The 15,130-nt window shown below is 38.3% G+C and overlaps 1 protein-coding gene across 5 annotated transcripts; it reads left to right on the top strand.

Moving 5' to 3' along the window:
- The first annotated feature begins 302 nt into the window (after positions 1-302).
- LOC135471199 (putative defense protein 3) lies at positions 303-11,522 on the top strand. 5 transcript variants are annotated; one of them, XM_064750311.1, is made up of 6 exons: positions 2,394-2,511; positions 4,226-4,293; positions 7,514-7,725; positions 8,068-8,222; positions 8,670-8,761; positions 9,718-11,522. In XM_064750311.1, exons 3-6 carry the CDS (start codon positions 7,539-7,541, stop codon positions 9,920-9,922), a joined length of 639 nt encoding a protein of 212 aa, XP_064606381.1. In that variant the 5' UTR covers positions 2,394-2,511; positions 4,226-4,293; positions 7,514-7,538; the 3' UTR covers positions 9,923-11,522. The 5 variants fall into 5 exon arrangements, with proteins under 5 accessions (XP_064606386.1, XP_064606384.1, XP_064606383.1 ...); XM_064750316.1 differs by lacking the exons at positions 2,394-2,511; positions 4,226-4,293 and adding an exon at positions 303-366; XM_064750314.1 differs by lacking the exons at positions 2,394-2,511; positions 4,226-4,293 and adding an exon at positions 439-545.
- Positions 11,523-15,130: the final 3,608 nt, after the last annotated feature.

Below are 15,130 nucleotides of genomic sequence, written 5' to 3' on the forward strand. Positions count from 1 at the left end.
GCCTATTGCATCAAGGCCGAATTTGATTGTTCTCTATCCTTCGCTCGTGAACGTTTCTCCAATTAGTTTGATTGTAGTGAATATCTTTTGTAGAGGACGGGTGCAAGTGGACCATGTACGTGCCTGAAACTCGATTGGGCTCGTAATTAAACCACGGTTTTGTTCTCCTGCTGACATTTTACAGGCCGTCGGCTCTCAAACACGGACGAGCAGTTTGCTGTCACCCAGTGTAAATCAACAGAGGTCAAGACGGCTAACGCGAGGAAGCTGCCTCATTAGTTCATCAAACAAGGGTCATACTGTGTCGCCACCCCGAGAGGTACACTGAACCAGCCGCCAGACTTTCGTCACACGACAGATATACAGGTAAGGTGAACCATATACTTTCTGGTTTCTAAATAAGCACGCCAACAGCCACGCGTAGCTACAGGCCATAGGGGCTTTCTCTGCTGTACATAATATCGTTTAGTTCTGTGGATGAAGTGTTGCATCTCACAGAGGATGGATATATTCCTAGCCTTACTCCTGGAAGATTTGTGTCTTTGGTAAGTTCTTAGAGTTAAAAGAGATTCACCAACGTTGTAGAATCATTTTCCCCCTTCAGACAATCGAGCATTTCGTTCCATGAGTAAAAATTGTAAGTTAGAAACTAACTGTTCGTGGAATAGGTGAACCCAATTTAGTAAACTTATACTTTTACCTGATGCTATTAACATCATATAAGTCTGTTGTGCTTTTAGTTTTAGCTTGCCAAGACAGTATACTGTATGAGAATAATGGCCACCTGCAAGATCAGACGATACACTATATTACTTTCATCTTGTTACGTTTTTGTGTGCGTTCAAAGTCTTCATTACCCAGTTGTATGATGATCACGCTGTACGACTGCTTGGCTACATACAAGATATACGCTGATTTACCGCTCATACTGATTTAGTTGATGGACGGGGTGTTACAGATAGAGAGATAACGAAAACACGCGAGTTCAGCAGCACCCAAAATCCAAAACAATTCAATATTTCCCATATTTTCTGTTGAAAGCTTGGGAGGGAGGTGGCATCTTGCGTAGAGCAGAAAATTTAGCAGTGCTGGATTCCTATACCATGGTTTTATTGAAAACAGATGTTGTTATTCAACGTTAAACGATAGCTGTGACATCACCCAATTGTCACACTGTAGTTTCTGTTTAAGGAAACTACTGATAATGTACATTCTTATTCTGGAAAGTACATTACAGTGTACAGAGACACCAAAATCAGCATTACATGGTGAAATAATGAACAGTGCTATGTGGCCTGGATCTTGTAAAGCTGTCTCTCGCCGAGCCACCTCAACCTTGCGTAAGACACCCGTGCAAACCACTACCTTTGCTATGCAGATGTCATAGAATATATATTCTACTAAAAATTCTATTTTCCATGCCGACTTCGCATACTATTCGTTATCTGATCATAAATATCGTATACATGACCGTATATCCTCTGCCGATAATGGGCGTTTTACACCTGCTGTGGTGCTGTGAGGGGTCTGCTCCACAACTGAACCAGTTGTCCTATAGTCTGTTTCTTTTAGAGAGTCGCCTATATTCAGCTGTCTGTAAAATCAGTCAGACTCGCTACCGCCTTTAGTCAGTGTCACGTGGTTCATAATGTTAAAGTCCATATGTTCTGTTTCGACAGAAAGGACCAATTGCCTAGGGTGACGTCATAATTATTAAAAAAGCAGTGGAATGGTGGTTATTGGGCGGAGTTCAACATGGTCTGAAAGAGGGTAACACCAGTTACCTGAAATGCTGTCGGCTTTACTGTTAACCCTGTTTCTGACACTCCCATGATTGAAACTGTTTACACGTTTTAGTATAAAATAACGTTATAACGTTAATAAGTAAATATATGATCTCACCGCATGTTTTAGAGATGGATTTTAGGAATTAAAGCAATCTAGTTGTTCGCAGGGAGAGTAGTGTAGGCTTTGTTAATGCAAGGAGTTTGTCTTAATCGCTTGTTGGTGAATTGTAAAAAAATCACTCTCCACGCTCATTGCCCAGCATGCAACTTGCTTTTGAATAATTATGACGTCAACCGAGGCAATGATTTCTTGGTGTCGAAACTTAGCTTATGGAGTTTATCCTTATGAATTAGAAAAAGTATTCTAACTCCAGTTTCTCTGTAATAATATGGATGGCCAACGTATCAATATGTGGACCTTGGGTTGTTACGTGACACTACATAAGGGCAAGTTTGGTAACGAGTGTGACTGGTTTTACAGCTGAATACAGGCGACTCTCTAAGCGAAATAGACTATAGCTATGTTACTGAGAGCTGACATATAACATGTGTAACTTTAAAGCAAACCTGTAAGCCTATGTCAGAGTAACCAACCAGGGTGGATCGGCGTGCAGCAGATGTATCTTAGCAATCTCTCTACACCACTGACTGTTCCGTGAGTTGGGGGAAAGCAAGTGCTCACCTTATTACCGGGCGGCTTACTTCTTGACAACATTCTGAGAAGGTTGGCACAATTATTAAGTTATATTTAGAAATCGCGTTAGCTCATCGCAATGTTATGTATGTATACATGTCAAAGCATCACTGCGTTCCTGGAATACAGACAGAATAATATATAGGTATGTAATCTATGTACATGTATGTAACATGTATGTATATATGTGCAGTTTCCTCTCCGGGCGTACGTGGAAAGGACTTCCAGCAACCTCCGGATGGTCGTGGGTTTCCTCCCACCATAATGCTGGCCGCCTTCGTATAAGTGAAATATTTTTTATATAATGAAAAAATCATAACCATATATCATAACGGATGATAAAGATTAAGGTTCAGATGTGGTGACACTTTATTAGATATTTTCTGAAGGATTGCGAGAGAGTTATAATGCTGAACGTTAATCCATATCATTTAGTGCATTTTTCGATGATGCCGTTGACTGCCGAGGCTTGGGTTGTTGGTGCACGATAGGTTTGAGAAATAACTTATGCTCCCAAGAACGTAGCAATATGGCGTCTGCCACAGATGGCTTGTCGCTCCATGTGTGCATTCACAAGGTAGCGTGATTTGATATCTGTCGAATAGAATAATTCCGCTTGACATGTACATCGGGGCGGGGGGGGGGGGGGGAGGGGCGGAGCCGTTGGGCGTTGTGTATGATTAAACACCATGCATGCTGGTAGCTACTTCCTTTATAGAATGCTGATTTATGAACTGTCCAAGTTCATGAAACTTACAGTATTGCCGGTTTGGTACATCATTGCCTTACATTTTGAATACTCGATTGACACTGTACAGCACTGGGTCCTCAGTAATACACCCAATAAGTGTGAGAAAATCGAGGGTAAGTCATGCACATGAATATAGATCTACATACTTAGATTCCCACAAGTTGGATTCCAACACAGAACATAAATTCAAACAATTGCACCAATGTACACGCAGGACTTTCTACTATCTCTTTTTGCCACCCTGTGGGACTGTATGAGAACCTTTGCAAGACACCTTTTCAGTGCCCATAAGTGCTCCAAGTTACCAAGAAGAAGCACGTTTTGTTTTTTAACTTTACACTTTATTTTTTACTTTACACTTCTGTTTACTTTGGTATGTCTGTGGAAAACCAGTGAACTCAGGATGAGCAGCCTAACATGCTGTTTATATTGATTTATAATCTTGATAATATGCTTATGTGTACAGTTATACTCTGAGTGTAGAGAAGGAGGATGCTAGGGATCATAAACCGCAGATACAGCTCTCTGAGCACGACTGGCTGGTCATCCTGATTTTCTCACGATGTCCGCAACTATTACGAGTGACCCTTCCTTCGACCCACGGAAGTCAAGTGATTGTCGACCAAATCCGTGTAGTTTTTGCCCAAAAGGAAACCTGCACGTAATGTCTGTAAAGTAGCTGAAAAATACTTGTTAATGGCATGCTTTTAACGCCGTAAAATTAAGTACATTTTTGTGTCGTCACGTACTGTAGAGAATCGTGTCGAGCAGTTAGACATTATTACAATTGTTTTAACCTGCAATGTCTATTTGTCTACTTATACACGACAGACGTCTGCCTGAGGAAATGAGACAGCTGGGTTATAAAACAGGATTTTATCTCGTCAACAAACCCTACTACTGATTCGACTGATACAGGTGGCTTTATTTAGCCTATTTATGTTTGCCGTACTCAATAACATTTGTGTTTTTGACGCCTGAAACATTTTACAGCACTATACACGTTGCTCGGAGCACAGGACAACTGGACCTGGCATCAGGTTGGACAATAACTATCACAGGTACTGTAGGACTATTGCCTATAGCTGTGTTTTTCGGCATGGGTTTTAGTTCTTACATTCGTTGAATTGACCTTTTTTTTTACCTGCCAAATGTTGAATGTCTTTGGTCCATGTATGATATTATTGTATATATACTAACTTAAGATGTTGGATTGTATATCCGTGAAGGAAATGTGACATTACCACTTTTGCTGCACATGCAGTGTCAGTTGTCGTAAAACACCTTAAATTCTTGCTATTACATAACCTATTTACTTTACGAATATAGTAATGAATGGAAGTTGAGATGGAGTTTACCCACAGATCGGTATAGTATTTGGGCCACGACGTGACCATGTATAGAGATACAAGCGATAGATGCTGTTTTGGCTTTCAGTGATGTTATCATAGATACTGCATATACAAGCATGCATGCGTTTCATTGTATACTATATGGAGAGTAAGCTATTCCAAAATAGTATGCTGTATTGCGCGAGAGATAATTTGTATCCGAACAGTATACGGTCATCATTACATTACGGTCATAAGGATTCGACGGCTGTAAAGGTGTTTCTACTGTAGTTGCTAAACTGAATATTGAAAAAATTGAATGAATCATACATAGCCGGTTTTGTCGGCTCAACGGCACCTTTAGCAGCTACCGTCAAATCATGTCTTTTTAGCAGCGTTAGTTTACTAGATCTTTCTCCCAGGATTTGTATTTTAGAATTTACAGACGTTGTGGCATTAACCAAATGTATGCCTTTTGCAAGATATACACAAGAAAGATTCACAGGCTATATATACAGTATGAAATTAATATGTGGAGAGAACAATATAAGTGGATGACATTACTCTGACAGTACAAAAACCTACAGAAAACGCAAATAAATTTGTGTGAATTCTTCATGTGTATACCCCGCGGAAGGCATTTGGTTTATGCAACAACGTCAGTAAATTCTGAAGTACAAATCTAGGTGAAAAGACTTATTTATGTGCCCACCAAAACTTAAATATATTGACTAGACCCTAAGTGATTCAGTTGTATTATAATTCTATAATCTGGGACTGATATACATTAATATATGGAGGCCAGCTATTTTATATTCTGATATTCTCTAAAGAGCATGATAATGAAATACATTACTACAAACCGAACTCTATCAGAAAGATTTTTGTACAAAAGAGGACGTGCTACAGGAATAAAACACTGAATATAGCATTTAGCTTGAAGGCTGTATCCTTTATAAATATGTCAAACCAGGCATATGCAATATATGATATTTTATATCATAAGTTTATGCGTGTATTCTACATCCATTATTTACAATTTGACTTTATTGCTCTCAAATCCTGTCCACCGCTGAATGGAAAAACATATAGGGGGCATAAAGTAAAAGTTGGTAATCAGCATGTAGTTTCTGCATGATGAATGAAGATTGCTAGGCCAATCCTAAGTAATAAACACTGAGTACTTGCATGGGCTATATATTCTTTTATTGGTACAGTTAGAAGGTTTAAAGAAAGCGGGATTTCATTGAAATATGATGTAATGGATAGAACATGGAGTCACTTTTGAAGATCATCGCTTGGAATGTTTTATTTGTGAATGGAAATAACATCTACAGGACGCCAAAGGCCATATATAGTGAGTGACATATATAATCAACATTCTATAACACACACACACACACATACACATGCGCACACACACAAACATTTGCTGTATTTGTATAATTTTTTTATTGAGTTTGATTCCTGTAGTTATCTTAACGAATAGCTGTAAATTATGATTTGTACTTACTTTTTCGGCTAGGGAAAGTGTAAGATTTTTGTGAGGTTGTGGTGCGCGTGTGTAAAGTTGATTGAAAACGGTTGTACTCAGCTGGATATATCGCGACGCATCATGTATCTCGTGACCGGACTAAAATGCATATGCGTATAACTACATTGTGCATGTTTACTTACATAAATTAAGCCAGATTCATTTACGTATGTATGTATATATTCAGAATGGAGCAGTGCACACAGCTTTCGATGTGTTAATGCTATGATTTACACTAGTCGTTCGTTAGACGGTGAACTAGATTTGGGATGCAGGGACCACTTTGACAAACTTTCCATCAAACAATTTATCGATATCAGTAAAAAGTCGTATACATTTATCGATATCAATAAATGAATTATCGGTATGAATAAATTAATTACTGAAATGGATAAAATGGATAAATGGTTTATCGATATCGATGAATGCCATGATATCAAGACCCCTACCATGAAACATACCAACACAAAAAATTAATTGAATTCCAGAATACAATATTGGACTATAAATGATCATAGCTTTATTCAAGAACCTACACAATCCTCATAATTTTTCGTGAAAAGGTTACGGTGATAAGCAAGAGCCTCAAATTGTCTTCAGGTGACTTAGAGCAGACCAAACCATAAGAAAGCAGCTGTGAATATTTCATTAATTATCACCGCGGGGGGTACAACCCAATCCCGTTGGGTAAACACATAGGACAAGCACTTTTATGCTCAGTGTCCCCCAAGTCTACAAGCGCAAGTAGCTCTAGACCTTAATGCTACTAAAGTGACTGTGAACTATAGTCCAGCATTCATATAAATGCGTAAATCCAAGTAACTTTTCCACTGAAGTCCTGAGAATGTACAGAAATGGCTGGGAGGTTATGATTGATTGCAAAAACTTTGAGTACGAAGTCAGGGTACATGAGGGAAGAAACTGAATACACTATAAAATGAATGAATGAATGAATGGGGTTTAACGACGTACTTAACAATTTTTCAGTCATATGACGACAAGGGATCATTAGGGTTGTGTACATATATTGTGTCTTTTTGTGGCAGAGCGAGTCCATGCCGCCACTGATTAATATTATGCCGAAGACACCAGATATGACACCCCGCCCACTCACATTATACTGACACCACGGCAAGCAGTCCTGTTTCCTTGCTATAACATCTCGGAGCTATCATTTTTAAAGTCTGATCTGATCCAACAAATGTTTGATCCCGGGTCTCCCGATTTCGCACTATGAAATGAATAGCCCCGATTAGCTGTCAGATGTACCGATGATTCATCTTGATTGACTGAAGAAATATTTCTCTGAATTACTTACCAATGTTTTAACCCAAACTTGACTTCTTACCTAGTCGGTGTGATGTGTGGGGGTCTTTCATTTATTTTTAAATTTTATATTCATATTTATGTTTTCAGATTGCCCTCCGAGGATAAAGAAAGCATGGAATACCTTGCAGGTGTATTGTTTACGCTGGCTTTTACTGGTATGGCTGTAGCCTATCCCGATGGCGCTCCCACCCTGGCGTGTGGTGAAATGTTTCCTACTGGGCATAAGGCGGACGCCCAAAATTCCGACGCTCCATATACCATTGGCGTTAGTTCAAACTCGTACGCTAACAGCGCCAATAGTAAGTTTAAAAAGACTGAAATATTTGGTCAAGAAATTTGATTGATGTGCTATGAACTATAGGGATATTCTGACATGTCTGTACGAAAAGAGTTTGAAGTCAGTGTCGGACATCTTTCTATTCGCCTGAGACAAAGAGAAACTGTATTATAATACTAGAACTTATTATTGAACTTAACATTGATACAAATACCTAAAAGAAATGACTTCGTCTGATTTGAATTATTATTGCATTTAAAACAACGTCAAAATCATTTGCTATATTTTGACACTTTATGACAGTTTGTCAGCATCTGAGAATCTGCATGATCGAATTGTTAATATGATTGCTTTTCCATTTTAGTCACTGTCACATTAGATGTAAAGGGAGATAATTATTACGAGGGAGTATTCATCCAGGCAAGAATAGCCAAGTGCCCTAACAATTCAACAGCTATTGGTACTTACGTGTTTAACAACACTTTGCTCAAGACGATTAACTGCTTTAATCAACAAAAGGTAAAACGCTGCCAGATAAAAAGATAAAGACTAGTTACAGTAGTGATACTGGAAATTGAGAAAGTCAATTGGTTGTAAAATTTCAGTTGAAAATTTTATACCTGTATGCTCTCTACATGTAGGCCCTATAGTGCATAAGAAATCGAAAAAAACGGATAACAGAGAAAATTTGTCCCACGAAAATTTGGGTTTTGACGTTTTTTTTTTGTTTTTTTTTTTTTCTCTCTCTCTCTCACCCCGATCCGTACGCCAAGAGTTTCGTTTCACCACCATACCTCTTCTTAGATTTGATTAGTCTGGAATTTGGTTTGTAGATTTATTGGCAAGACCCCTTGCTTAACATTACATATCCGTTCTTGATTTTGGTTTCATCCGTTTGTGAATGACGAAGATTTAGCATTATATCAGCAAAATAAAACCATTTATGAATGCATTTTTCTGTTACAGAATGCTCTGACACATAGCACCAAAGAAAAGAAACGCAAGCTCGTGTTTACGTGGGTACCGCCATCTCCAGCTGTTGGAACTGTTTATTTTAGGTATACTTACTCATAATAATACATAATTTTGTTGAGGCCACATAGTGTTTCTTCTTTTGAAAGCACAACGTTCACATATGATTACCCCATCAACGCACATGAAGGTAAATCCAATTCTGCGTGGCCATATGTCACCCAATTTACCGTTTAGCTCTGTAACTTTTACTAAAATTCAAGTAAGATTATTTAGATACAGACGTCTTGTTAATTTTTTGTGTGTTTTTCCAACAATTTTTTTAGAAGGAACAACGACTGCATGGATTACCAGTATTTACGTAAAGTAACGTACATCGTCGCTTTGTGAGAAAATACGCTTGATTTTTTTTACATGGAGGCATTTATTTATTTGATTAATTATTTTATTATTGTTAAATGTTATAGTCAAGAAATTTTTCACTTATACCATGGTGGCCTATTTTGTGGATGGAGGACTTAATCGGGTCTCTCGGTATAGGCCTACCCTAGACCTTTTGCGTTACTAAGTTACTACGAACTTCCACGCCATATTTGTAAGTGATCTTCACTCAAAGTAAGACTGCGCAAAAGGCCACGCGAGCGTCGTCCACCACGGGAGTTTGAGTTCGAACTCTTTTATACATGAAAGTAGAAAAAGTGCAACTGTGTCATGTGACCTGTCCAAAATGTTCGGTGATGGCGTCCGAAAAAAAGGCTTCATAAGAGGTAATTTATATCAGAAGAATGAGAGAGAAAATTGAGAATCTGAACGTATGTGTACCTACGGTCATTATCAGTAGGAAAAAACATTTTCTACAACAGCCAAAGTCTAACAAACAATATTTACTTGTAAATAAGGAGTGGGAAAATCGTTTAGTTGGTGGTTAATTGGCACAACATCCATGCTCAGTGTGAAACGTTTGAGACTTGTGTATCAGCAAGTTAACCCATCATTTATAAACAAAAAAAATTGAATTGTTTTTTCTCTTTCCTTTCCCCAGAGGGACCTTTGTAAAGGAGACTGAAGAGTTTTGGACCGATGTATCATCCGACTTCATCAGTGACGGACGAACTACATCCGTTGAACCTGAAAAGTGCAAAGTGAGGACATCCGGAACCGGAAAACTTATCACTGCTCAGGCGCATTACATTATTTGTTTCATTGTAGCCTTTGTTAGTTTTGTCACCAGTACAAGGATGGCTTAATAGAGAGTAAGTACGTTCTGACACGTAAAACCTAATGTCCCTGCCACAACCACGATTGGATATCTTATCAGCGCGCATGTTTGCTTATAGGTCTATGCACCGCCATCAAGTATATTCTTCCACAATATCATGCAGGGCTCTTTCATTAACCTTTAGTTATTCCCATCAGTCTTCTTTGAAAATTTAGGGAGACGCCTTCATGTCAGTTTTTACGTAATTTTATGAAAGTGTCTTTTGCTGGATGATTATACTATGTATAGCTCTCTAAACGTATATACGACACGCGGCTTAGCGAATGACGTCTGTATGCTTATATGTATACAGACCGAGTTTTGCCCAGGTTATATGCCAAATGTCTTATCATTCAAGTTGTCCAGGTTAGTGACTATTTACACTCTTTATCCTTCGTGATTTACGACAGTTGCTTTGTGTATACAAGCGGGTTTATAGAAAATATTATATTCCCTAGAGCAAAAGTATAAGGTTTTGTGCAGTTTTTAGCTATGAAAATAAGCAACAGATACATTTTTAAAAACAGCCATACTATATACTTGAAAGTTCAAGACTGTTTGTATACTGTAGGTTGTTTGGTCAATGCAATGGATAATGGAATGTCTCAATGATATTGCCGAAAAGTAGCTGTATGAACTGAATTAAAAAGCATGCAGCATTTAAGATTAAAAGATTTGATGTGCTACAATGACGAGTGAAACAATTATTGTAACTGCATATAAGTTAACATGCAATTATGCCGGTCAAAATGGAGGTTAATAGTATGTTTGTATATACTATCAGTTTTTGGTTATTCAATGAAAATGTTTTCTGACGTAATAATTACAAATATTAAAGACTTCATCGTAGAGAGTATATAGCAATGTGATAATTGGGAAATCGTCACACATAGCCTGTGAAATCCAGCATCATGTATCTGCATGACATACAGATAAGGATCCAAATGGAGTGTAACTGTATGTGGACATTAGTTCAGAGCAATGCTTTGGGAAAACGTTAGCAAATGAGTTCGCCTCATTTTGTATTAAAAAAAATCATGTTGTTTTGTAAATGTTGACATAAGTTTGATATGTCAACATTCACCATTATGAACATGAAGAGATACGACTCTCGCCTCTATCTGAGGCAACAAATCCTGAAAAGATATCAGGCGGACAGAAGCTCCCTGCTTTAGTCATCAAATAATATAAGCTTTAATCATCTCTACTACTAGCATGCGGAAAACAAGCGCAAGTGCGCTTGCTCTCTCGCACATGTTAAGCCTGCATGGTTCTCGTTCAGACGGCGGATGACCAATGGTTGATCGCTCTAAAAGAACCAGGCTTTATGAACCCAAAGGTAGCCAGAAATATAAATATGGATATAAGTGAACAGAAACAGAAGCATACATTAAAGTATATTATATAAAGTATGAAAAGGTTTGCAGGTATAGCTTCCTTTTGGGTGTAATGTCGTTTTAACTTTGTGTGTCATATCTGCGCATTATCTGTGCTTTCATTTGCTTTTGGTTTTGCTGTATGTTAGTCCATTTTCCAAAAAGGTGAATCTCTGTTATTTTTTAAAATAAACTTTATGTTTGTCCAAATTATTATGGCGACATTTTGTCTTAAAATTATGTGGGTCTGTTGCTGAAATTGTTGAAATTCGCGAATTCAATGATTTGAACGATGATGGATAATACAGGAAATTTCGATATTGCACTCTTCTATTGTTAAAGGTAAAAAAACAAGTCTTGTATCGTGTGACTTGTCAACAAACGTTAGGCAGTTTTTGTTATCATAAATTTGACGATCACCTGCCTCACCGTGTTCCCGAGGAACCAATTTTCTTAAGGAAATTTCCAATCGAACATTAATTCAGCTCCACAATGTTCTCCATGGTTCGTCCACTCTAAATAACTTCTTGTGAAACTGTTTTTGCACACGCATCCTATAGAGTATGTATTCAGTTATATTTGTATAACACTTCTGACAGGTTACATGACACAACAAGACAACTACATTTTGCGATAAAGGAGTTCGAACTCGAAACTGCACTTTATTACCTTGATCACTGTGGGAAACACACCTTTTTCTCTGACTCGCTTAAATACAGCATGTAAGTGGGAGAGAAGGATTTAATACTGATACTGATGCTTTAAGCAAAGTTCATTTCTGCTACGGCATACATGGGTGGGTGCATAACTTACAGGTGTGGCATCACCTATATAGCTATCGACAAATCTGGTTTCAGTCCTGTATGCTATAAAAGCCGAAATGAAATGGAAACTTTCACTAAATGTTTCACTAAAGCCCGTTTCGTATGTATAACACCTGCTTCCTGAGTGGAAAGCTTGAACCGAATTGTCGTTTCAAAACGCAAATGTGTGAAATGTTTGTTTGAGTGGTGTTTTACGCAGTAAGAAGGAGAGGAAGCCAGCATGAGCTAGACTTGAACTCACAGTGACCGGATTGGTAAGGGGTTCCTGGGTTGTTTAGCCGCGCTAGCACGCTAACCACCTGGGTCATAGGCCTTGGTGTGAGATGAAATGAAGAGCTAATCTCGCTGAATTCAGATCTACTTGCTTCCTCCGGTATAATTGTGGTTACTGTAACAGTGTCTTTGATCAGATACCAGTATTTCGAATTCGACGAGACTGATACTGCACTTCCAGAAATATGGAAGCAAGAATGCGCAAATGAGTGAACAGACAATTTGCAAGTTAGAGGTTTTATTTTAGATCTATTAAAGCGACAATTGAGGATAAAGGGACAGTTAGATCTGAAACAAGATTGAGCTCACGATAATTGAACGAACAACAGATTGACCGGCAAATGATTTTATTTAGATCTAGTAACTGACAGGGTAAAGCGATACCTAGATCTGACACAAAATTGAGATCGCGATAATTATGTTCCAAAAAACGAATAAAGCTCACGAATCATGCCCGTGCAGCCCCTGGCGTACGAGTACGAATGAGAACAAAATAAATGCATTCTATATAGACACTCTCAAAAATAATAATATGTTAAATGGTAACATTGTACGCCTAAAACAAGCGGTGTACTATTTTGTTCTTTTCTGTCATGTGTCGGTATAGTTGTGCTGGTAAAGCAAAGAGGCAGTTGGCAAGCACTGCAGTTTAACAACAGAGAAAAATGTGTTCTCACACAGCTTGGAGCCAGCTTTTGTTAGGGAGACGTGCTAAGCGATCACACCAATTAGACTGAGTTAACAGTGTCCATGCAGTGCAGTTAACTGTGGGAGTTCTTGACTTTATATATAGACTTTGGGGGAGTCATTGAGCGTTAAATCTAGGCATCGTGACAGACATTCATGTACAAATCATCAACCAGACCGGACGTCCGACTCAATAACCCCCAAGGCCAATTTCCAAAACAGCGTTCAACACAAAACACTAAAGGACTAAGAACGCATATACAGTAAGAAGATTGGACATAGTTATCTAAAGAGAAACAGTCAACAGTTTCCATTAACATCGTTTAAGGCGTAAGAAATGCCTTTGCCGCCTAAATTTAATCTTTATCCAAATCGAAAATGTATATGCCATGACCGAATGCCATTTATACTGGTCACAGGAAATCATTTTAGTACAACAGTTCTTGCGAGTTTAAAACAGATTCTTTTTTTGTTTACTTGGATTATAACTTTCAAACTCATTTCTCTCATCTTATACGGTAATATCGAACTCTCTTTATAGATGTAGTAGACCGGTCCCAATGCCAAGATGTTTATAGTGTTGATTTCCTGGAACGCCATGCGCAAGATACCATCACTCTCCAATAACCAGTCGATAATATAACAGCTAACATACTGACACGGGGCCTAACCTTTAATATTCTGCATGCGCATCAAGTCTGAGGGGAGTATTCCAAGATTGTAAATTTAAACGTCTTACAGTTGTGTGATTAAAAATGACCTTCTGAATTAATCGTCCGCTTACGAGGCGGACGTTATAAACTCTCGACCACCGCAATTCGGTTTGAACTGGTAATTCTAATTCTAATTAACTAAGTTGTACAGTCTTCTATTTTACATCTGTAATACTTTTATGTTACCGTCTTTTGACGTAAGAAAGTATAAATAAATAAAGGACTCGAAACAGCGTCCCCTTTCAGACAGTTACTCTATTCCACTTCAAAGTCCATCACCTTGAGCAGTCCCGCAGTATGTTACTTTCGTATTATTATCCAATCGCAATGCTGCAACGTCATGAATATTAATATAGGGGAGCTGATCATGTGATGTAAACATACACATGTGCAAAGATCTAAACAAATGCATGGGTCAAACTATGACAATATCACAACATCTCATACATTCCACTCATGATTGCATGAGGGCAGAATTGGCGTAATCGTCTCTATATACCTAACAGTAACAATCGACCTGCTTTCCAATATAGTTGACATTTTGCTGTCTTAAGTATTTCTTCTGTTTCTCGTTTGAAGTACTGTTTAATTTTTGGCGAGTTCTTTGTTACTATTGTTGTCTGCCATCTCCTCTACAAAACGCATCTTTTCTGGCAATGGAGCGCCAGTTAATGTAGCCACGTACAAATTTGTTTGTCACCATTGCGTGGGTCCAAGAAGAGATTTTGGTGTTCGCTGGGTGGTTTCAGAATTGGTGAGATTGAGAGAGACGTCAACCGTTACAGATTCTAGTGTAGAATCGGTGTCAAATTAATCTGCTTAACAGAGATGCCATTTGCTCCTAGGCGCGGAATTAGAAAGCGAAAGGTTTTCCCAATTCTACACCCTGGAAAATCAACGTCGCACGCGCGATATATGTATCACCAGTAGGTCTATTTTGCATAACGCCATATTGATATCGGGTGTAGTGGCGGAATTATACTCTGAGAGACAAGTATGGGTCAACTGACTTAAAAATCTGAGTTATACAACTAAGTTAATTCAACACAGAAAACTGTCATATGGCATGAGTCAGTTAACCCAAACTTTTCTCTCAGTATATAGCATTCAACCTGGCTGACACCCAGTCTACGTTCTGAGAACTTTCGGTAATTCGGACGATCCGTGTGGTATACCACTGGACTGGTTTTCTTTTGAAAGAGAAGATCTGAAGAGAGGTAGGTATTTACGGATTAGCTTTTAATCATATAATAAAACAGACCTTTTTCTTCGCATTCTTTGCATTCTGCCATATGGTCACTCCATACAGCGTTTAATTCATTAG

This window comes from Liolophura sinensis, chromosome 7 (assembly GCF_032854445.1).
Source record: "Liolophura sinensis isolate JHLJ2023 chromosome 7, CUHK_Ljap_v2, whole genome shotgun sequence".
Classification (NCBI taxonomy): Eukaryota; Metazoa; Mollusca; class Polyplacophora; order Chitonida; family Chitonidae; genus Liolophura; species Liolophura sinensis.